Genomic DNA, 23,376 nt, shown 5'->3' on the forward strand with positions numbered 1-23,376 from the left:
TGGAACTCCTGACCTCAGGTGATCCACCTGCCTCAGCCTCCCAAAGTGCTGGGATTACAGGCATGAGCCACTGCGCATGGCCCATCTTTAACCTTTTGAGGAACTGCAGCAATTTCCCAAAGCGGCTGTACCATTTTACATTCCCACCAACAGTATATGAGGGTTCCAATTTCTTCACATCCTCCCCTAAACTTAGTATTATTTGTCTTTTTTATTATAGCCATCCTCCAATAAATTCAAGTTTTTAATTTGTAATGACTTTGCATTTAAAGAATTTCGAGGATACTACAAAGAGTTCCAGTATATCCTTCATTCATCTTTCCCTAACGGGAGAGAATGATTATTTTGGGGAAAAAAAAAAGAGAGAGAGAGAGAGAGAAATGATACCAAGTAATCCAGCTTTAATCTTTGTTGACTGAAGTGAGTATTAGGAGCTTTGGCCAAAGTAAAAGGTAGCGAAAAGATAGTCACATCAAGGTGCCCGAGTTAAGAAAATCAGGAGGTAGAATTCAAGGAGACCATGTCAAATCCTGTCAGCAAAGTCAAGGTCGGAAAGGAAGCCACTTCCTAACCACCCACACCACTGGTGGTCTCATCACGCTGTTGTACCATTTGGATGTTTTCTAATTGTCCCGGGCAGTTTTCTCTCCAATTAGACTGTAAACTCCTGGCAGGCTCAGGCAGTGCTTTGAAGGTCTCTCACGTGGTCCAACCTTACGCGAAAAGCACTTATCGAAAGCACCTCGAGGGCCCGGCGACGTGGCTCACGATTGTAATCCCAGCACTTTGGGACGCCACGGCGGGCGGATCACCTGAGCTCAGGAGGTCCAGACCAGCCTGGCCAACACAGTGAAACCCCGTCTCTACTAAAAATACAAAAATTAGCCAGGAGTTTGAGACCAGTCTTGCCAACATAGTGAAACCCTGTCTCTACTAAAAATACAAAAATAAGCCAGGCGTGGTGGCGCGCGCCTAGTCCCAGCTACTTGGAAGCCCCAGGCAGGAGAATCTCCTGCGTGGGGGAGGTTGCAGTGAGCTGAGATTGCGCCACTGCACCCCAGCCTGGGCGACAGTGAGAAAGAAAAGAAAGAGAGAGAAAGAAAGAGACAGAGAGAGAGAGAGAGAGAGAGAAAGCAAGTAAGCACCTCAACAGAGACAGAGGGACAGAGATGGAAAGAGAGACGAAAGAGAGAGAAAGAGAGAGAGAGAAAGAGAGAGAGAAAGAAAGAAAAGAAAAGAAAAGAAAAGAAAAGAAAAAAGCAAGCACCTGCTCCGTAACCCGGGGAGACTTGCTCGACCTGAGAACCCACTGTCACACGACACATCCACTGCCACACCCATACCTGCGCCGGGACGCGGAACCGCTTCTACCCGCCCACACCGGAGAGGTTGCTAGCGATTGGCCGGGCGGGCACACAGGCCCGCCTTGCGAAGGTAGCTGGGCAGCCTCCCCATCTAAGCCCGGGTCGCCGCCTCCGTGAGAGGCCGCGGAGCCGAGCACGGGAAGTGGCGTCCAGTCGGTTCTTGGCAGGCGAGAGCCAGTGCGGGAGAACCCTCCCACGGCGAGGCCGAGCCCTGAGACTGGACTAGCACGGTAGTGAGTCTCTCAGGTCTCCGCAGCAAAGGGCCGCGGGAGGCGGGGACCGTGCCCGACAGTGCCAGCTCCCGCCCCGGAAGCGGAAGTGCAAGCACTGCGGGGCCCTGTACAGTGTGAGCCCGACCCGAGCGCCAGTCGTTCCGCCCGCTGGTCATCGCGCCATATCCCGTGCCGGTGTCCTGCTTGCCGTCCCCGCCATGCTCTCTTTAGACTTTTTGGACGATGTGCGGCGGATGAACAAGCGGCAGGTGAGCTTGGCCGTCCTCTTTTTCTCCTGGCTCTTCTTGTCTCTTCCAGGCTGCTGCTGCGGGGCCTGGAGGACCCCAGGGTTGTGGTGTGAGGGTCTGAGCTGGTCTCTTGCTCGGGTCATTCCCTTGCTTTGGAGTCTGTGGCCAGAGGCTGCCTTGCCCGCCTCATTATTTTTAACCCCGAACTGATTCAGGGCCTACCTGGGGCGGGGCGGGGCGGGGCGGGGCGGGAAGCGGTGTCTTCATGTTCCATTCCTCCTACTGAGGCAGGGGAGCAAATGGAAACCGTACGCGCTTTGAAAGTGGGAGTTGGGGTTGCTTATTGTTTTAGTCATTTTAAGGCGGCCGACTCTTGATTTCTCCAGTAGGAGCGACTCCAGGTGGATTTGGGAGAGACAAGGTTTAGCCGGTTTCTGGGGCGCTCAGAAAGGCGATTGTAGGCCCCAAGAAGCCGTTTTGCTGCTTTCAGCTCCTTGCAACCCTTTAGTAGAGCTGAGCAGTAGCGGGCTGCACGGACTTTGACTTGGACCACTGTGAGCTCCGAGTTGGAACAGTTACACCACTTTACCTTGCGTCCGCTTAGCACTAAGGTGGCAGCCCTCAGAATCTATGGTTTTATAGTCCAGTATCAGTGCCACGGGGGTCTAGAAATGTAGGTCTCCTGATTTTGTCCTTACACTTTGCTCTACCTTCATCTTCTAGATCGTATGCTAAATAGTACTGAGAATACTGTTGTAATTATTTAGTCCTTAGAAAAGTTTGCTCTGTTTTGTCTTTGGCACTAAGTGTGTCTGTAGAGCCTAGTTTTGCTGCATCGGACTTGTTTGTTTGTTTGTTTTAAACAGTATTTTACTGTTATGATTATCCTGATGTCACCATTAAGGATTTTTTTTCCCTTGGACTTGCATTTTTTGTACTTATAGCTGCCACTTAGGGAAGTAGATACACAATCTTTCCTTACTCCCCTTCAGGCTTTAGCTAGCTCATTGTCAATTCTGTCAGTCAGAATTGAGCATTCTATAAAAATTGCACAAATGTTACTTTATGTTTTTATGACAACACTCCAAATTTTTACTCGTATAGTGTTGTCTTTTTTTAATCCATATTTGGATTTCTAGATGCCACAGACATTCCTCTGAAGAAAGTATTTATTTTGAGTCTGATATTTATTGTACTCTATGCCAGGTACAATGAGAGAAATGCAAAGATAGTTAAGAAAGACTCGGCCTTCAAGGAGCCTAAATGTGTAGAAAAGGACTAAGGCAAAACAATAACTTTTTTGAGCTCTTACCATGCGTGAAGCACTTTATACACATGTAAGGTAGGTAGTGTTGTTCATATTAAACATATGAAGAAAATGAGACTTTGTGAGAAGCAATATAGTATAGAAGTTAAGAGTATGGACTCTAAAGCTAGATTTCTGAGGTTTGAAGTAGCTCTGCTATTTACTGGCTGTGTGACTTTGAGCAGATTACTTAACCTCTCTGTGCCTATGTTTACGTTTATTGTTGTAAAAAGATACGCAACATAAAATATTCCATTGTAATCATTTTTAAGTGTATACTTCACTGGCATTAGTTGCATTCACTGTGTTGTGCAAACGTAGGGTCGCTATGAAGATTAAATGAGTTAATATAAAGCCCTCAGAAGAGCGTCTGGCACATGGTGAGTATTGGCTGTGCTGTGGTTGATGTCATTGTTATAGAGCTTTAGTGATTTGCTTACGATAGAAGGCAGGCTGGGTGTGGTGGCTCATGCCTGTAGGCCCAGCACTTTGGGAGGCTGAGGCGGGCAGATCACAAGGTCAAGAGATCAAGACCATCCCGGCCAACATGTTGAAACCCCCTCTCTACTAAAAATACAGAAATTAGCTGGTCCTGGTGGCGCACGCCTGTAGTCCCAGCTACTCGGGAGGTTGAGGCAGGAGAATTGCCCGGGAGGTGGAGATTGCAGTGAGTTGAGATTGTGCCACTGCACTCTAGCGCAGTGAGTTGAGATTGTGCCACTGCACTCTAGCCTGGCAACAGAGCGAGACTGTGTCTCAAAAAAAAAGGTAAATGGCAGGATGTGGATTTGATCTCAGGTCTTTAAAGCCTGAACACTTGGATAAAGAAGGATATGACCCATTCTAGCAGTGGTAGGAAAATTGTGAGAGTCAGGGCATTACGAACAGCTTCAAGGAGATACTAGCATTTAAGTTGGATCTTGAAAGACCTTCTTAACAGCTTCATCTTTTTTTTTTTTTTTTTTTTTTTGAGATGGAAGTCTCGCTCTTTCGCCCAAGGGGGACTGCAGTGGCGCTATCTCGGCTCACTGCAAGCTCCGCCTCCTGGGTTCACACCATTCCCCTGACTCAGTCTCCCGAGTAGCTGGGACTACAGGTGCCCGCCACCACGCCCAGCTAATTTTTTTTATATTTTTAGTAGAGATGGGGTTTCACTGTGTTAGCCAGGATGGTCTGGATCTCCTGACCTCATGATCCGCCTGCCTCGGCCTCCCAAAGTGCTGGAATTACAGGCGTGAGCCACTGTGCCCAGCCAATAGCTTCATCTTTAACCTGGGTTGGTTAGCATTCCAATAATCAAAAGGGAAGGAATTCACTCAGCACTTGCAAACCTGCTAGATAGGCTCTAAAGCATAGAGATATACAAGGCACTCCTCCTGCTCTAACAAAATGGCAGGAAGAGAGACCAGATACATGAAGATAAAATGAGTGGGCTATTCTGCCCTGTGTTTCTCTAATGTGGAGTGATTGTGGTTCAGAATTCATTGCATCTATGACATTCAGGGTTAGTGGAAGTTTAAATGGTAGAATTATCCACCCTGGCCTCCCAGAGGTTGTTAGGAATGGATAGGAGGGATTGGATATGATGGGGTGAGGGAGAGTTATGAAATGAGCTCTTTATCTGTACATAATATCTGGGAAAAAGAATTGACAATACATGTAGATACATGTAGATACTGAGAATTAATCAAATGAAAGAGGGAAATTAGAATTTTGTTTTATTCCTCTAAAAGTTGCTATTGTTTGCATAACTTCTCTGCTTATACCTAATTACATATTACATCTATATTAAGTGTCCGATTACTTTGTTTGAGTTTTGTTTTTGTTTTTCCTTATCAGATCCACAGAGGAATACTTTAGTAAATGAACTCCCTCCATTTACAGTGTACTGTTTGATAATTTTTTATACTTATGTATACCTAACACAATGAAGATATAGAACATATATATCACCTACAAGACCCCTTCTGTCCCACCTCTAATGTGCTTTTTGTCAGTATAGAGGGGTTTGCATTTTATATAAATGGAATCATAGAATATGTATTCTTTGGAGTTTTAATCAATTTTTAGGCTGGACGCAGTGGCTCATGCCTATAATCCCAGCACTTTGGGAGGCCAAGGTGGGAGGATCACTAGAGGCCAAGAGTTCAGCACCAGCCTGGCCAAAATGGTGAAACCCTTTCTCTACTAAAAATATAAAAATTAGCGGAGCGTGGTGGTGCGCACCTGTAATCCCAGCTACTCAGGAGGCTGAGGCAGGAGAATGGCTTGAACCTGGGAGGCAGAGGTTGCAGTAAGCCCAGATCACACCACTGCACTTCAGCCTGGGCGACAGAGCAAGTCTCTGTCTCAAAACAAAACAAAACAAAACAAACAGAGTATGTTTTAGTTTTATAAAAAATCGTGAAACACTTTCAGAATGGCTGTACTGTTTTGCCTTCCACCAGCAATGAATGAGAGTTCCTGTTGCTCCACATCCTCCCCAGTATTTCATGTTGTCTGTGTTCTGGATTCTGGGCTTTGTAATAGAGGTAGAGGTATGTTGGGTTTCTTCAATTTTTTTTTTTTTTTTTTAAGACAAAGTCTGTATCTGTTGCCCAGGCTGGAGTGCAGTAGCATAGTCACATCTTACTGCAGCCTTGAATTCCTTGGCTCAGGCAATCCTCCCACCTTAGCCTTCTGAGTAGTTGGGACTATGGATATATGCCACCATGCCTGGCTAATTTTTGTATTTTTTGTAGAGATGGAGTCTTGCTGTTCTGCCCAAGCTGGGCTCAAATTCCTGGGCTCGAGTGATCTTCCCACCTCGGACCCTCAAACTGCTGGGATTGCAGATGTGAGCCACCACACCCAGCCAAGTTGTTTAAATTAATTTATTTTTAACAGTATGCTTGTATTCTTTCTTAGTCTCTGGGTACCACCCTAGAATATTAGGTGATCTTTAAGGTCCTTTTAGCTAATAGTCATATACTATTTTATTTGTATACTTACCTTTGTTTGGAGTATGACTTCTTTTTTTTTTTTTTTTGAGATAGAGTCTTGCTGTGTTCTGTCACCAAGGCTGGAGTGCAGTGATGTCATCTCGGCTCACTGCAACCTAGTAGCTGGGATTACAGGTGCGTGCCACCATGTCTGGCTAATTTTTGTATTTTTAGTAGAGATGGGGGTTTCACCATGTTGACCAGGCTGGTCTTGAACTCCTGACTGCAAGTGATCTGACCACTTTGGCCTCCTAAAGTGCTGGGGTTACAGGCATGAGCCACCGTGCCCGGCCTTTAATATAATTTATTATTCTAGTTTTTTAACAGCACTGTGTTTAACAACCAGCTTGCAGAATTGCTGAAAATTTAGGAAGCTGGTTCCAGCACACCACTGATTAGTATGAGAGGTTTTTTTTTTTAATTTTTGTTTGTTTGTTTTGAGACAGGGTCTCACTCTGTTGACCAGGCTGGAGTACAGTGGCAGGATCTTGGCTCCCTGCAACCTCCTCCTTCCGGGATCAAGTGATTCTCCCACCTCAGCCTCTGGAGTAGCTGGGACTACTGGCTAGCAACACCATACCTGGCTAATTTTTGTATTTTTTGTAGAGTCTGGATTTCACCAGGTTGCCCAGGCTGGTCGTGAACTCCTAAGCTCAGCCATCCGCCCACCTCAGCCTCCCAAAGAGCTGGAATTGATTATAAGTGTGAGTCACTGTGCCCAACCTTAATGTAAGCAATTTTTTTGTCTGTTTGTTTTGTTTTGAGATGGAGTCTGGCTCTGTTGCCCAGGCTGGAGTGCAATGGCTCAATCTTGGCTCACTGGAACCTACCCACCCCTAGGTTCAAGCGATTCTCCTGCCTCAGCTTCCCAAGTAACTGGGACTACAGATGCATGTGATCACATGCTAATTTTTTGTAGTTTTATGGGTTTCACCATGTTAGCCAGGATGGTCTTGATCTCCTGACCTCATGATCCGCCCACCTCAGCCTCCCAAAGATACGAGCATTTTTAAATGCACATTGAGGTGGTTTTTGTGTGCAGAAAAGCCTGTTTAGAGTTATCTTTAGTTCTAATAATAATTTATAAAATCTAAAATTTTAAAACTAAATTCTTTCTTAAATTTTTAGAATTTGTTTACAAATCTTATCCTATTTAAAGTGTAGCAAATTTTAACAATCACTTTTTTATTTTTGAGACAGTCTCACTCTGTTGCCTAGGCTGAAGTGTGGTGGCACCATCTCGGCTCACTGCAACCTCTGCCTCCTGGGTTCACACAATTCTCCTGCCACAGCCTCCAGAGTAACTGGGATTATAGGCATGCACCACCACTCCCGGCTAATTTTTGTTTTTTTTTTTTAGTAGAGACGAGGTTTCACCATGTTGGCCAGGCTGGTCTCGAACTCCTGACCTCAAGTGATCTGCCTGCCTCGGCCTACCAAAGTGTTGGGATTTCAGGTGTGAACCACTGCACTCGGCCAACAATCACTTTTAAGAGCCTATGTTTGGTTTAATTTACAAAGTTAAACATCTTAAAATGATTAAACTTTATAAATTAAAAAGTTATTTTAAAGAACTTCAATTATTCAACAAACATGGACTACTTATATCATTTTTATAGATCTGAGACTTCTTAAGTTCTCTTAAAATGTTTCAGCACTGTATAAATAGTAAACTTTCTGATTCAAATAATAAATCTAAAACAACTGATTACACATTTTAAACTGAATTTTTAAGGCTAACTTATTATTTCACTAGGTCAAAATCTCTTAAATTTTACAGAAGTTAAAATACCAAATATGGCTGGGTGCAGTGGCTCACGCCTGTAATGGTGGAGGCCGAGGTGGATGAATCGCTTGAGCCCAGGAGTTTGAGATCAGCCTGGGCAACATAGTGAAACCCCATTTCTACTAAAAATACAAAAATTAGCCAGGTGTAGTGGCACACGCCTGTAATCCCAGCTACTCAGGTGGCCGAGGCACAAGAATCACTTGAACCCGGAAGGCAGAGGTTGCAGTGAGCCAAGATTGTGCCACTGCACTCCAGCCTTGGTGACAGTGTGAGACCCTGTGTCAAAAAAAAGAACAGAAAAGGCCAGACGCAGTGGCTCACACTTGTAATCCCAGCACTTTCAGAGGCTGAGGCAAGCAGATCACTTGAGGTCAGGAGTTCGAGACCAGTCTGGTCAACGTAGTGAAACCCCGTCTCTACTAAAAATACAAAAATTAGTGGGGTGTGGTGGTGTGCACCTGTAATCCCAGCTTCTCAGGAGGCTGAGGCAGAAGAATTGCTTGAACCCCGGAGATGTTGGTTGCAGTGAGCCAAGATCACACCACTGCACTCCAGTCTGGGTGACAGAGTGAGACTCCATCTCAAAAAACAAAACAATACAAAAAACAAAAACAAATATGAACAGAGTTCTTAAGAATATTAACACTATGCACGCTTTCCCTTAAACATTCTATTTTTAATTATAAATCATTCTGGGGTTAAAAATGATAGCTAGGTGTGGTGCTGCACCTGTAGTGCCAGCTGCTCAGGGAGGCTGAGGCAGGATGATTGCTTGAGCCCAAGGAGTTCAAGTCTAGCCTGGGCAACATAGTGAGACCCCATCTCTTTAAAAAAAAAGATATTTACTCACTAATGAAATAAGTATGTTATGCCAAATTATTTTTATGTTACATGTATGTCACATGTAATTTTTAGAATTGACTTCTCTGCTTGCTGAGATTTTTTTATTGGCCAGGATGTGACTAGATGCCTGTCTGAGCCCTGAAGGGACTAAACAGACTCCCATAAATGTGTACTTAACTCCCCGCAGGCCACTTACATTGCTTGATTGAATTTGCATTTCTCTGGGTTTTAATTATCTGTATGCCTTCCTGCCTAAATGTAAAGTCCTTGAGACTTAATAGGATCCTTCATTCTTTTTATATCTTCCCATCTCTTAGTATGACCCAACTCTTAACTGTTATTGCAGTGATATTTTAATGATTTCTAGATAACTTTTTCTTTTCTTTTTTTTCCTGAGATAAGGTCTCGCTCTGTCACCTAGACTGGAGTCCAGTGACGCGATTACAGCTCACTGCAGCCTCAACCTCCTGGGTCCAAGCCATCCTCCCACTTCAGCCTCCCGAGTAGCTGGGACTACAGGTGTACTGGGTACCATAGTGAGACTCCAACTCATGCCTGGTTAATTTTTGTATTTTTTGTAGAGATGAGATTTTGCCCTGTTGCCTAGGTATCTTTGATACTTTTTTTTTTTTTTGAGACGGAGTCTTGCTCTGTCGCCCAGGCTGGAGTGCAGTGGCCAGATCTCAGCTCACTATAAGCTCCGACTCCCGGGTTTATGCCGTTCTCCTGCCTCAGCCTCCCGAGTAGCTGGGACTACAGGCGCTGCCACCACACCCGGCTAGTTTTTTGTATTTTTTAGTAGAGACGGGGTTTCACCGTGTTAGCCAGGATGGTCTCGATCTCCTGACCTCGTGATCCGCCCGTCTCGGCCTCCCAAAGTGCTGGGATTACAGGCTTGAGCCACCGTGCCCGGCCCTTTTTTTCTTTTTTTTTTTAATGAGTTGTCCCTGAAACATACAGAAACCTAGGACATTTTTCTTAGACATAGACCTAATATGGATAAATGTGAAGTAAATAGGAGGTGTATCCAACACAGAGGATAAAGTCACTACTTTTTTTTTTGTTTATGGGAAAGTAATCTGGTCTTATTTAGGATCAGGAAAATCTTTATTACTGGCAGGGTGTCAACATTTTATTAATGAATTGCCAAGTTTCAATGTAGAAATATTGGTATCAGTCTCCATTACATACACAAGAAAATCACAAGTAAAATTTTATTGTAAACTGCAATTAACATCAACAGGTATATTCTTTTTTTTTTTGAGACAGAGTCTCACTCTGTCACCCAGGCTGGAGTGCAGTGGTGCCATCTCACTGTAACCTCTGCCTCCTGGGTTCAAGCACTTATCTTGCCTCAGTCTCCTGAGTAACTGGGATTACAGGCATGTGCCACCACGCCTGGCTAATTTTTTTGTATTTTTTAGTAAAGATGGGGTTTCACCATGTTGGCCAGGCTGGTCTTGAACTCCTGACCTCAAGTGATTCACCAGCCTTGGCCTCCCTAAGTGCTGGGATTACAGGTGTGAGCCACTACGCCCGACTAATATATTCTTTTGAACAGCCAGAAATTATTCTTTATTCCATGTAACTGAGCAAAATCCAGAATACAGTACCATAGTAACAAAGATATTTTCTTGCTACCATTCCTTGATATTTTACATCTGTTATTTTTTTCATAACGTTCTCTCCACAAATGACATAAAGACAAGGATGATTATATTCTTTTTCACAGCCAGATGGCACAAACCTATAACAGTAAAGATGAGCTCCCCTTAGGAGAAACTGGGGTTTTAACTCTTCTTCAAAAGGGTTATGTTTTCTGCTCAAGGAAGAAAGTGAGATATAGAATCCAGACACTTAAGGTGTCTACCCCTTAACTGGAAAATTTTGTCCAAAAAACGTGGTTTATCAGTCAGGGTTTAGTCTGGAAGAAGAACTACTATGAGTATTATTGAATAATGGATTTATTATAGTAATAAAACCTTGGCCGGGCGCAGTGATTCATGCCTGTAATCCCAGCACTTTGGGAGGCCAGGGCAGGTGGATCACGAGGCCAAGAGATCGAGACAATCCTGGCCAACATGGTGAAACCCTTTCTCTACTAAAAATACAAAAATTAGCTGGGCCTGGTGGCGCGCGCCTGTAGTCCCAGCTACCCAGGAGGCTGAGGCAGGAGAATGGCTTGAATTTGGGAGGCGGTGGTCACAGTGAGCCAAGATTGTGCCACTGCACTCCAGTCTGGCGACAGAGTGAGACTCCATCTCAAAAAAAAAAAAAAAAAAAAAAGTCTCACACAATTGTAGGAGAAACTGGATAAGAGTCTAAAAGTGGATTAGAGACCCAGAGGAGTGTCACTAAGTAGCTCTTCTGAAGCACTGGTTTGGGTGGACAGATCTAAGCTTGACATGGAGTTCCACGTCCAGCTGCTGGAGTGAGACTGCAAAGGAGAGCAGATGGAGAGATCCGTGGGAGGCCGTTGCCTGTCTCGCTAGTCTCTGAGTCAGCCAGAAGAGCTGAATTCTGCTAGCCCCTCAGTGTCTGTCTTACCATCTCTAACCACAGTGACCTTCTGCTGAATTACAGCTACTACTGCACTTTCACCTTCCAAATCTTGGGCAGATTTCTTTTTGGCCAACTCTAACCCAGAACCATACAGGGAAGGGGATTTGGGGAAACCTAGTTCTAGCTTAACCAAGTTGACAAAGTACAAAACTGTTAGATTCTACCCTTTGTCAACTTGGCATCTATACACACCTGTTTTAATCATATCAACTTTTGAATAAAGATAAAACAAAAGTTACGTTTCTGATATAACTATCCTTTGTTTCTGTAATTGGTCACATGATCATAGCTGTTTTCTGTCTCTGCTCAGCAGTAACCTAAATTGGTCATAATTTCTTGCCTCGGGGTGACCTACCCTTCTTTAGTGAAGGGTTGTCATAAGAAGTCCTACCTGAATTGGGTTGTTGGAGTTTTCACTGACTTTTAGATGGGAGTACTGAGGGGCCCCAGAGATCCTCTATATTCCAGTTCCATTTGCTTCCCTCGTGGCATAGTAGCAACCCTGTTTCTCTCTGATGATCAGGATCAATCACCCTAGCCAATTATAACCCTGCTGCATTTTGGTTCTCTGGAATGAGAAGCCCAAAGTGACCAAGTAGCAGTCTTAACATTCAGTTTAACGGAACCATTATGTCCCTTGATGGATGGATTAAAACCTTTGTGAATTAAAACCTTTAAATCAGGCCAGGTGTGGTGGCTCACATCTGTAATTCCAGTGCTTTGGGAGGCTGAGGTGGGTGGATCACCTGAGGTCAGGAATTCGAGACCAGCCTAGCCAATAAGGTGAAACCCCGTCTCCACAAAAAATAAAAAAATTTTGGACATTGTGGTGGGCACCTGTATTCCCAGCTACTCAGTAGAGGCAGGAGAATCACTTGAACCCGGGAAGCAGAGGTTGCAGTGAGCTGAGATTGTGCCACTGTACTCCAGCCTGGGTGACAAGAGCGAGACTCCATCTCAAAATAAATAAATAAATAAACAAACAAATAAATAAAACCTTTAAATCAGCAGATTTAAAAGTTGTGAGGATGGGAAGCATTTTTTTTTTTTTTTTTGGATGGAATCTCGCTCTCTTGCCCAGGCTAGAGTGCAGTGATGCGATCTCAGCTCACTACAACCTCTGCCTCCTGGGTTCAAGCAATTCTCCTGCCTCAGTCTCCTGAGTAGTTGGGACTACAGGTGCACACCACCACGCCTGGCTAATTTTTGTATTTTTAGTAGAGATGGGGTTTCACCATGTTGACCAGGTTAGTCTCGAACTCATGACCTAAGGTAATCCACCTGCCTCGGCCTCCCAAAGTGCTGGGATTACAGGTGTGAGCCACTGCCCCTGGTCTGGAAGTAGAAATTTCACTACCAGATCATTAGGGGTAATAATGAGAGGAGTCACATCCATTCCTATCCTTTAATTCCTGGACTAGTGAATCCTAGCTATAGAAAAAACAGCACCATATGTTGGTTGTCAATTCAGATCATATACAACATACTGGAGGACATTAGACATTACCCCAAACCCACAAAGTGTTGCCACCTAGCTGATGCCATAACTGTATTCTGAAAAGGCCGTTTCTGTCACACAGAAGACAGTAACCGTAGCAGTAATTAAACAGGGAAAATCTAATATAAATAACTGTTAATTACTAGAAGATGCTAAACTACTGAAAGGGGTAAAAGAGGACTCTTGGCCGGGCTCAGTGGCTCATGCCTATAATCCCAGCACTTTAGAAAGCCCGGACAGGAGAATCACTTGAGGCCAGGAGTTTAAGACCAACCTGGGCAATATAGTGAGACCCAGTAGGCCGAGACGGGCGGATCACAAGGTCAGGAGATCGAGACCATCCTGGCTAACAGTGAAACCCCGTCTCTACTAAAAAAATACAAAAAACTAGCCGGGTGAGGTGGCAGGCGTCTGTAGTCCCAGCTACTTGGGAGGCTGAGGCACGAGAATGTCGTAAACCCGGGAGGCGGAGCTTGCAGTGAGCTGGGATCCGGCCACTGCACTCCAGCCTGGGTGACAGAGTGAGACTCCGTCTCAAAAAAAAAAAAAAAAAAGAAGTTAAAATATTAGCCAGGCATGGTAGTGCTCACCTGTAGTCCTAGCTACTCCGGAGGCTGAGGCGGGAGAATCACTCGAGCCCGGAAGTTTAAGCCTGCAGTGAGCTATGATCATGCTATTATACTCCAGCCTGGGCAACAGAATGAGACCTTTTATCTTTAAAAAGACAGAAAAAAAAAGATTCCAGAAGTAGCATATGCAGAAAATAGCTACTATCCTCCAGGATGAGGAAGAGTGAACAAAGAAAGAAGTAAGAAAGCACCTTACCCCAAACCCCTCCCAAGCCTGAGATTCAGACCTTTTGGTGAGGGTTTGGCTGCCACAGCAACATGTAACCTATCATGGCAATACCATTTGCCAGAGTACTGACCTGGAGCTGGTTTATAGTCGTGAATTACTGGAAGGTTGAGAAATTTGGCAGAGAGTGAGTGTGGGCTCGAGTCAACCTTGGTGGTCACTGAAGTGAGCACTACCAGGCTTCCAGCACACTGACCCACTGGGTACTAGGTGGACTAAAATCATGTTGAAACCAGGAGGGGAAGCCCTCTGTTTTGCAGTAACCTTTCAATACCCTTTACTAATTACACCTAACGTTAAGCCAGCTGGCAGAGGATTTGTGTTTATAGGATTCAGCTTGAGTAACACAAGGAAGGAGGGTGGATTTGGAGTTGAGAGACAATAAATTGAAAATGGTCTACTATTCTGATATTTCAGGCTGGCTACTTCAAGGTGATGAGGGACATAATAAGACTAGTGAATTCCATGACTGCTTGCCCACTGCTGTGCTTTAGTTGCTATAAAATAAGTCCCCCGGTCAGAAGCAGTGTTGTATGGGATACCACAATGAAGAATAAGGCATTCTGTAAGATTGTGGATGGTGCTTTTTGACGGAAATACTAAGGACAAGGAAGACCGATCTATATCCAGAGTCTAGTCTAGCAAGAAGAAATTGCTGTTCCTTTCATGATTGAAATGATCCAGTATGATCAACCTGCCATCAGGATTGGCGGCAGTATTGTTTTTTTGAGGTTGGCAGGCTAGTTACTCAGTGTTGGCTAGAACCTAATAGGTCTTGGTGAGTGGAAGTCCATGTTGCTAACCTTTATCTTGACTGCTGCAGCCACTTTAGTCATGAGTCTGTTGGGTAAGACAGGTGGCTGGGGAAATAGGCTGACTGATATCCACAGAAGAAGTCATTTTTGTTCACCTGATTATTAAGATCTTCTGCTGAGGTAATTCTTTGATGAGCATTTATATGGTACATAATTATCTTCATATTCTATATACATATGTGGAGTGCTCCATCCACATATCTCTTCCTCAGACTTCTTGTCTCAACTTTCCAGTGATGTCCCTTCTAAGTCACTGTGCATCCAGCCAAACTGCTAGTCATTTTTGAATCAATGTAAATCTACATCTGTAGTCATCTCTCCATCCAGGCAAAATGAACAACTGCAGTATTGTTTGAAGCTGCCCATTGGGAGGATTTCTTTTCTTCACAATCCTTCATGATCAACCCTGCATGACATTGTAATGCTACAGCTGTCTCCTTTCAGTTAGTGCTAGATGGTTTATGTTGAACCATCACAAATCAGGCCTAAAGTCTTCCTTAGTCAGCTGTCACGGGGAGCTCCTCATGAGGCAGTAAATGCAATTTGAGGGAGGAAGCAGGGTAGCATTGTTAGGAGCCATGGGTATCTGAGTCACTTGCTCATGTTTACTTGTGTCTTCAGGACATGCTTGAGCCCAGTCTTCTCTATACCACTTACACTTAATGATGGAGTACTTACTGCTATGCTTGCCCTACTTTATGGCTTGGTGAATATGACAGCGTCCAGGCATCCAGTGCATGTCAGGGAGTTCAGGTCACATGTTAACTTGGCCCATGGTCAAATTTTTAGTCTCTACAAGAACTCAGTAGCAAACTAAAAGCTGTTACTCAAAAGGAGAACAATTCTCCAAAGGACAGTATAGCTTTGTCCCCATCCAAAAGATCTTGGCTGTCATTTACTTATAAAGGACTGCCGAAGGCTCCATATAGCATCCCTATCCATTACAGACATACCAGCCACCATGAAATCTTCTGAGTCACATGGTAATACTGTAATCCCAGCTACTAGTACAGCTTTCAAAGCTTGGACCTGTTGCAGAACCTTACTTAAAACTGGCTTAAAATTGGCTTACTGGATTAATAGAGTAAGTTGGGGAGTATTCACTTTTCTGCAATTTTCTGGAAGAGTTAGTGTCTAGAATTGTTAGAATTTTTTTCCTTAAATGTCTGGTAGAATTTGCCAGTGAATGCCATCTGAGCCTGGAGTTTTCTTTGTGGGAAGATTTTAAATCCATAAATTCAAATTATTTAATAATATGGATTATTTAAATCCATAAATTCAAATTAATTGTATTCAAATAGAATATAGGTCTATTCAGGTTGTCTATTTCTTCTTAAGTGAATTTTGATAGTTGGTATCAAGGCATTGATTTACTTCATCAAAGTTGTCTAATATGTAAAGTTGTATAATATATTGGTATAAATATATTTGTAAACTGGGCACTACTGCTTGTGTCTATAATCTCAGCTGCTCAGGATGCTGAGGCAGGAGGATTGTTGAGCCCAGGAGTTTGAGACCAGCCTGGGCAACGTAGCAAGACCTCATCTCTAAAATTTTTTCTTTTTTTCTTTTTTTTTTTTTGAGACGGAGTTTCGCTCTTGTTGCCCAGGCTGGAGTGCAATGGTGCATGCGATCTCAGCTCACTGCAATCTCTGCCTCCCAGGTTCAAGCGATTCTCCTGCCTCAGCCTCCCAGGTAGCTGGGATTACAGGTACCTGCCACCATGCCCAGCTAATTTTTGTATTTTTAGTAGAGATGAGGGTTCACCATGTTGGCCAGGCTGGTCTCAAACACCTGACCTCAGGTGATCCGCCTACCTCGGCTTCCCAAAGTGCTGGGATTATAGGTGTGAGCCACCGCCCTGGCCAAAAATTTTTGAAAAAATTAGCTGGGTTATTAGTTGCATAAATGTTTAGAATTTTTACATCCTCATGATGAATTTACCTCCCTATCATTATTATTATTATTATTATTATTGAGAAAGAGTCTCGCTGTGTCTCCAGGCTGGAGTGCAGTGGTGTGATCTCTGCTCACTGCAACCTCCACCTCCCGGGTTCAAGCGATTCTCCTGCCTCAGCTTCCCAAGTAGCTGTGCCTACAGCTGCACGCTACCACGCCCAGCTAATTTTTGTATTTTTAGTAAAGATGGGGTTTCACCATGTTGGCCAGGATGGTCTCCATCTCTTGACCTCATGATCCACCCACCTTGACCTCCCAATGTGCTGGGATTACAGGCGTGATCCACTGTGCCCGGCCAAAATCTACTTTGTATGATATTAATGCAACCACTCTAGCTTGCTTTTTTTTTCTTCAGTTTTCTTTTGATTAACGTAAGCATGATATGTGTTTTTCTCTTTTTTTCTTTTTCTTTCACAATATTTGTATGTGGATATATTTATATTTGTATGTGGATAACTTTATATTTAAAGTGCATTTTTGTAGGCAGCATATAATTGAACATTGTTTTATTTATCCAAGTGACCAGTATTTAACTTCTAAGTATAGTATTTAGATCATTTACATTTTTTTTTCTTGAAACAGAGTCTAGCTTTGTTGCCCAGTCTGGAGTGCAGTGGCATGATCTCGATAAGTATAAAATATAAGTATCTATCATGCCTCCAATCCCAGATACTTGGGAGGCTGAGGCAGGAGAATTGCTTGAACCCAGGAGGCGGAGGTTGCAGTGAGCTGGGATCATGCCATTGCACTCCACCCTAGGCAACAAGAGCAAAACTCCATCTCAAAAAAAATTATTATTATTATTATTATTGAGATGGAGTCTTGCTGTGTTGCTCAGGCTGGTCTCAAACTCATGTGCTCAAGTCATCCTCCCACTACAGCCTCTTGCCAAGTAGCTGGGACTACAAGTGCATGCCACCATGCTTGGCTCAATCTTTTTTTTTTTTTTTTTCCTATTTGCTTTTTCATTTGAGATAATTTCTATTGTTATGACTTCAAGTTTACTAAATTTTCTTCTGAGGTGCCTAGTCAGCTGTTATTTTCACCTGTCTAGTGTTTATTTCAGACATTGTATTTTTTGTCTCTAGAAGTTTGATTTAGGTCTTGGATTTTTTTTTTTTTTTTTTTTTTTTGAGATGGAGTTTTGCTCTTGTTGCCCAGGCTGGAGTGCGTGCAATGGCGTGATCTTGGCTCGCTGCAACCTCTGCCTTCCAGGTTCAAGTGACTCTCCTGCCTCAGTCTCCCGAGTAGCTGGGATTACAGGCATGCGCCACCACGGCCGGCTAATTTTGTATTTTTAGTAGAGACAGGGTTTCTCCGTGTTGGTCAGGCTGGTCTCAAATTTCTGACCTCAGGTGATCTGCCTGCCTTGGCTTCCCAAAGTGCTGGGATTACAGGCGTGAGCCACTGTACCTGGCCCGTGGATATTTTTCTGTCATCCACATCTCTACTTAATGTGTTAAGTTTTCCTCTACCTTTTTTTGTTTTTGTTTTTCGTTTTTTTTTTTTGAGACGGAGTCTTGCTCTGTCACCCAGGCTTGAATGTAGTGGCGTGATCTCAGCTCACTGCAACCTCCACCTCCTGGGTTCAATTCTCCTGTCTCAGCCTCCTAATTAGCTAGGATTACAGGCATGCGCCACCACGCCAGGCTAATTTTTGTATTTTTAGTAGAGACGGGGTTTTACCATGTCGCTTCAAGATATGGCCAGGCCAGTCTTGAACTCCTGACCTTGTGATCCACCCGCCTTCGCCTCCTAGAGTGCTGGGATTACAAGCATAAGCCACCTTGCCCAGCAGATATCCTTGTCTACTAATCCTATAATTTCTGCCATTTCTGGGTCTGTTTCTATTCATTGATTTTTCTCATTATAGGTCATATTTTCTTGCCTTTTTGCATGTCTGGTAGTTTTTTATTGGTTGCCAGACTTTATGAATTTTACCTTTTTGGGTGCTGGATATTTTTGTATTTGCATAAATATTCTTGAGCTTTATTCTGGGATACAGGCAAGTTAGTTGGAAACGGTTTGGTCTTCTCAAGCTCTTATGAAGCTTTGTTAGATGGATCCAGAGCAGCTGTTAGTCTATGGCTAATTTTGCACTACAAGTGAATAATACCTTTCTGAGTACTCTAATCCAAAGCCCCATGAAGATTTCTACTCTGGTGGAAACAAACTATTCTTACTCCATAAGAGCTGTGAGAATTGTTCTATCTGCTCCTTTTAGATGGTTCTTTTTCCATCCTCAGTAGTCCCCTCACATGCATGCACTGATCTTTGCTTTTGTCTCCCTGAACTCCCAGTTCTTCCTTTTTGTGTGTGTGTGTCTTGGTTTTTTTCTTTTTTTGTGGAGAACAGGGATCTTGCTACATTGCCCAGGCAGGTCTTGAACTCTTTGGCCCAAGCTATCCTCCTGCCTCTGCCTCCCTAAGATCTGGGATTACAGCTTGAGCCACCGTGCCTGGCTGAACTCTCCAGTTCTTTATCCTCAAGTCAGGGAGACTGCTAGGCTCTGTCTGCATTTCTCCTTTGCCCTGTGGTCTGGAAATTCTCCAATCTATAAGTTGAGGCAGTTGTTGGTCTCATCTTCTTTGTTTCCCCTTTCTAAGTAATCATAGTCCTTATTACCTGAACACAGTCACGTGTCCAATGTCTGAAAACCCTTGTTTCATATATTTTGTCCAGTGTTTCAGTTATTTCAGGCAGGAAGGTAAATTTGGTCTCTTTAGCTCATTTTGTTGTTTTCTGTTGGGTTTTTTTTTGTTTTGTTTTTGTTTTTTTAAGACAGAGTCTTGCTCTGTCGCCCAGGCTGGAGTGGAGTGGTGTGATCTCAACTCACTGCAACCTCTGCCTCCCAGGTTCAAGCCATCCTCCCACCTCAACCTCCCGAGCAGCTGGGACCACAGCCACGTGCCACCATGCCCAGATAAATTTTGTATTTTTGGTAGAGACGGGGTTTCGCTGTGTTGTCCAGGCTAGTCTCAAACTCCTGGCCTCAAGTGATCTGCCCGCCTTGGCCTTGCAAAGTGCTGGGAGTATAGGCATGAGCCACCACTCCTGGCCAGGACAGCATATTTTGGAAATTCACCTATGTTGCATGTGTCAGTAGTTAATTCCTTTGTATTCCTGAGTAGTATTCCATTTTATAGAAATACTGCAATTTATGTACAGGTTGAGCATCCCTTATCTGAAATGCTTGGGGCCAGAAATATTTTGGATTTTTTTTTTGAATACTTCTATTTACATTTTACTGATTGAACATCCCAAATCTGAAATATCCAAAATCTAAAATGCTCCAGTAAGCCTGAATTCATCTGTTGATGAGCATTTGAGTTATTTCCAGTTTGAGGCTATTATGAGGGAAGCTGCTGTACATGTGTTTATATATGTTAAATATGTTTTCACTTGTCAGATTTTAAAAGATTTAACAGATTTCTAAAGTGAAACTTGTTTTAATGGTGGTATGCTTGTTTAGACTATTAGGGATTTAAAAAATTATCATTTAAGATTTATTCCAGGACTTGCGTTAACTTTATTGGATCACAATGATAGTGTCCATTTGAAGATATTTCAATTTTTTCAGCACCATCAATCTCACTTCTAGCTGCTATCAGTATACTCTCTGTAATACTTAGCTTCTAATTTCTCCTTTCGTGAGTTAGAAAGCAGGAGAATTGTGATTATGGATTAATGAGTCCCTTAATTTGAGGTCTTAAGATAAATGGAATTTAAGACTTAGGCCAACTGCTATTTTGTAGCTCTAAGACACATTTTTGCTTCTGATTTCTACGAACATATCCTATACGTTGAACTTCAAATATCTCTTAAAGAATAGGAAGCACAATGGTATATTTGATCATTGTGATCGGTAAATACACAGGATATAGCTTCTAGATTGTAGCCCATTAAATTGTAGTGTTTAAAATTATTATCAACTTTTATCTTGCTGAATTTTCTGTTAGGTTTTTCTTAATTTCTTATTATATATTACTTAGAGTGGATTATAAATTGTCTTGTGGCTTATTCCAGTCGCAGGACTTTGGGGGAGGGCTCTACACAATACTTCCCAAAGAGAAAAAAAAAAGAATAGTGAACACAAATCCTTATATCACAGCTGCTGAGAGATATTATATAGAACTTTGATTGGTTTTGATATCATTCTTTTCTAGTTTCACCTTGAGCATTGAAGAAATATTGTTCTGGTCATTTCTTAGAAAAAAATAATAAGGCTATTCAATTCTGTGGTTATTATTCTACATATGTTGCAATGTCTTTATTAATAGTTAGCTTGATGTGGTCAGATGATATGAGGGTAGGTAGCTGCCACCTTATTTCTGCCAGTAGAGAAAGAGACAACACTTGTTTTCTGATTGTATACATTCCTAAGCATTTAGACATAGTGATAAAGAAAGTAGGGGCTAGGGAGGCAATATGTTTGACTTTTGAGTAAAGACTGTTGGCAGGAAAAGAGGGGTAAAAAGAAAGGGAGAAGAGTTTGACACTTTTCAAGCTTTTGCTCAGATAGAATGTTTGTTTTAGCAAATAGTGTGCTTCCGTGTAGGTTTTGGCTTACAGATTGACTTAGCAGTATACAAATAGGTACTTTTTAAGGAACAAACCAGTTATACATAATCAGGAACTTTTAACCTTTTTCTCTAATAATAATGAGAAAGACGATCTTGATAATTAGATGCATTTTACAATAATGATTTCATAATAAAAGCATTATGTGTCTGAGGAAAAGGAGAAGGATAATTATGGATGGGATCGTGACCTCCTTGCAAGGACATAGGAAATCATATATTTTAACTTGTTCATTTTTATTTTATTATTATTTTTTGAGACAAGGTCTTGTACTGTTGCCCAGGCTAGAATGCAGTGGTGCGGTCACAGCTCAGTACAGCCTCGACCTCCTGGGCTCAAGCAATCCTCCCACCTCAGCTTCTTAAGTAGTTGGGACTACAGGTGTGTGCCACCACACTCAACTAATTAATTAATTTTTTTTCTTTTTCTTTTTTTTTTTTTTAGAGACAGGGTCTTGCTATGTTGCCTTGACTGGCACTTTTCTTTTTTCTTAATTTTTAAAATTTATTATTTTTTGTTTAGCGATAGGGGTCTCACTATGTTGCCCAGGCTGGACTCGAATTCCTGGGCTCAAGCAGTCCTCCACCTTGACCTCCCAAGTGCTGGGATTATAGCCATAAGCCACTGCACCCGGTGGGCATTTTTCTTTTAAATAGCAGTTATCTTATTAAATATCTTATTAGGTAACGTCTGACAACTCTATAACTGAGCCCTTTTGAAAATGGAAATTATTTTCCCTCAACAAAATAGATGTGAACTGATTGACATGTGGGTTTTTTGTTTTGTTTTTTTTTTTTTTTAGTTTTTATTTACTTCCTTGTGAATTTTTGTTTTGCTGCCAAAATCTTAATGTGTTTGATAATGGGATATTGCCATAAACCCTGCTAAGAGTATGTATGTAACATAGGGTACATGCAAGTATTACCTTTTCAAAATCACACCCATTCTGAATCCTGAAACACATCTGACCCCCAAGGGTTTTGAGTAAGGGATTATGGAGCTATATACATTGTAGAATCCTACAACCCCTTCCTCAGAGGTTCTGAATTAAGGCCCAGAATCTATTGTCCTATCCAGTACTGTAGGTGATATTTTTAGTGCAGAAAGTTGGAAAATTGAGTCTTAACTGAATTCCTCACTATCTTCTGGTTGACATAATTGCATCTTAGAAGCTAGTTTTCCTACTTCTATCATCTCCCACTCCACTTCTTCAATTCAGCCTTCAGAATAAAAAGATCCATTTTGTCTTTTAAAAAGCCACCATCTTGAAAACGTAGAATTTAGGAGGCCAGAGTTCTAATAGCTGGCAGCCAGTAGGTATGCAACCATGAGCATATTGCTTAGCTTCTCTGTGCCTCAGTTTCCTTACCTGTAAATGTGAGTGTCAAAGTAGATTTCAGATTACCCATGTGCTCACATCACTCCATTACTCAAAAGAACAGCAAATATTTCTAAGTGTCTCTGAGAAAATGTTCTTATTTCCTTTTGTGGAAATTGATTAATCACATTGATTGAGTACACCATGCTTCATTGGAATGCTTGAAAAATAGTATTCTGGCCATTAGCATGGACTTAAAATAATAAACCTAAACAGTTTAGTTTTGAACAGGTGATACTTGCATATACTAAAAACGGTAAAAATGTGAAGTATGTGTATCAGAACATCTTTTCCTTCCACCTTGACTCCTGGTTCCCCTTCCCCAGTTTCTTGTCTGTCTTTTCAGAGATTAACTTTGCATGTATAAGAATATGAAACTTGAAATGTTTTTATAAAGTATGCAGGAAAAACAGGTTAATAATTGTAGGGAGAAAATAGAAAATGGTACAAGAGAGCTGGATTCCTCATCACAATTGTGTTTATTTTTTGAGACACAGTCTTGCTCTGGCACCTGGGCCAGAATGCAGTAGGACAATCATAGCTCACAGCAGCCTCTTCCTCCTGGGTTCAAGTGATTCTCCTGCCTCAGCCTCCAAGGAGCTGGGACTACAGGCGTGCACCACCACACCCAGCTATTCTTTCTTTCTTTTTTTTTTTTTGTTTTTTTTGTTTTTTTGAGACGGAATCTCGCTCTGTCGCCCAGGCTGGAGTGCAGTGGCCGGATCTCAGCTCACTGCAAGCTCCGCCTCCCGGGTTTACACCATTCTCCTGCCTCAGCCTCCCGAGTAGCTGGGACTACAGGCGCCCGCCACCTCGCCCGGCTAGTTTTTTTGTATTTTTTTTTAGTAGAGACGGGGTTTCACCGTGTTAGCCAGGATGGTCTCGATCTCCTGACCTCGTGATCCGCCCGTCTCGGCCTCCCAAAGTGCTGGGATTATAGGCTTGAGCCACCGCGCCCAGCCTCTCCCCCCCCCCCCCCCCTCCC

The 23,376-nt window shown here is 42.8% G+C and overlaps 1 protein-coding gene across 1 annotated transcript in view; it reads left to right on the forward strand.

The window, feature by feature from the left end:
• Positions 1 to 1,418: 1,418 nt before the first annotated feature.
• The window catches only part of SEC11A (SEC11 homolog A, signal peptidase complex subunit), a 48,224-nt gene continuing 26,266 nt past the window's right edge, over positions 1,419 to 23,376 (forward strand). The window contains exon 1 of the mRNA XM_023187170.1: positions 1,419 to 1,845. Within this exon, the coding sequence (XP_023042938.1) occupies positions 1,795 to 1,845 (51 nt within the window). The 5' untranslated portion in view covers positions 1,419 to 1,794. The remainder of the gene's footprint in view (positions 1,846 to 23,376) is intronic.

Source organism: Piliocolobus tephrosceles, chromosome 6 (assembly GCF_002776525.5).
Source record: "Piliocolobus tephrosceles isolate RC106 chromosome 6, ASM277652v3, whole genome shotgun sequence".
NCBI lineage: Eukaryota > Metazoa > Chordata > Mammalia > Primates > Cercopithecidae > Piliocolobus > Piliocolobus tephrosceles.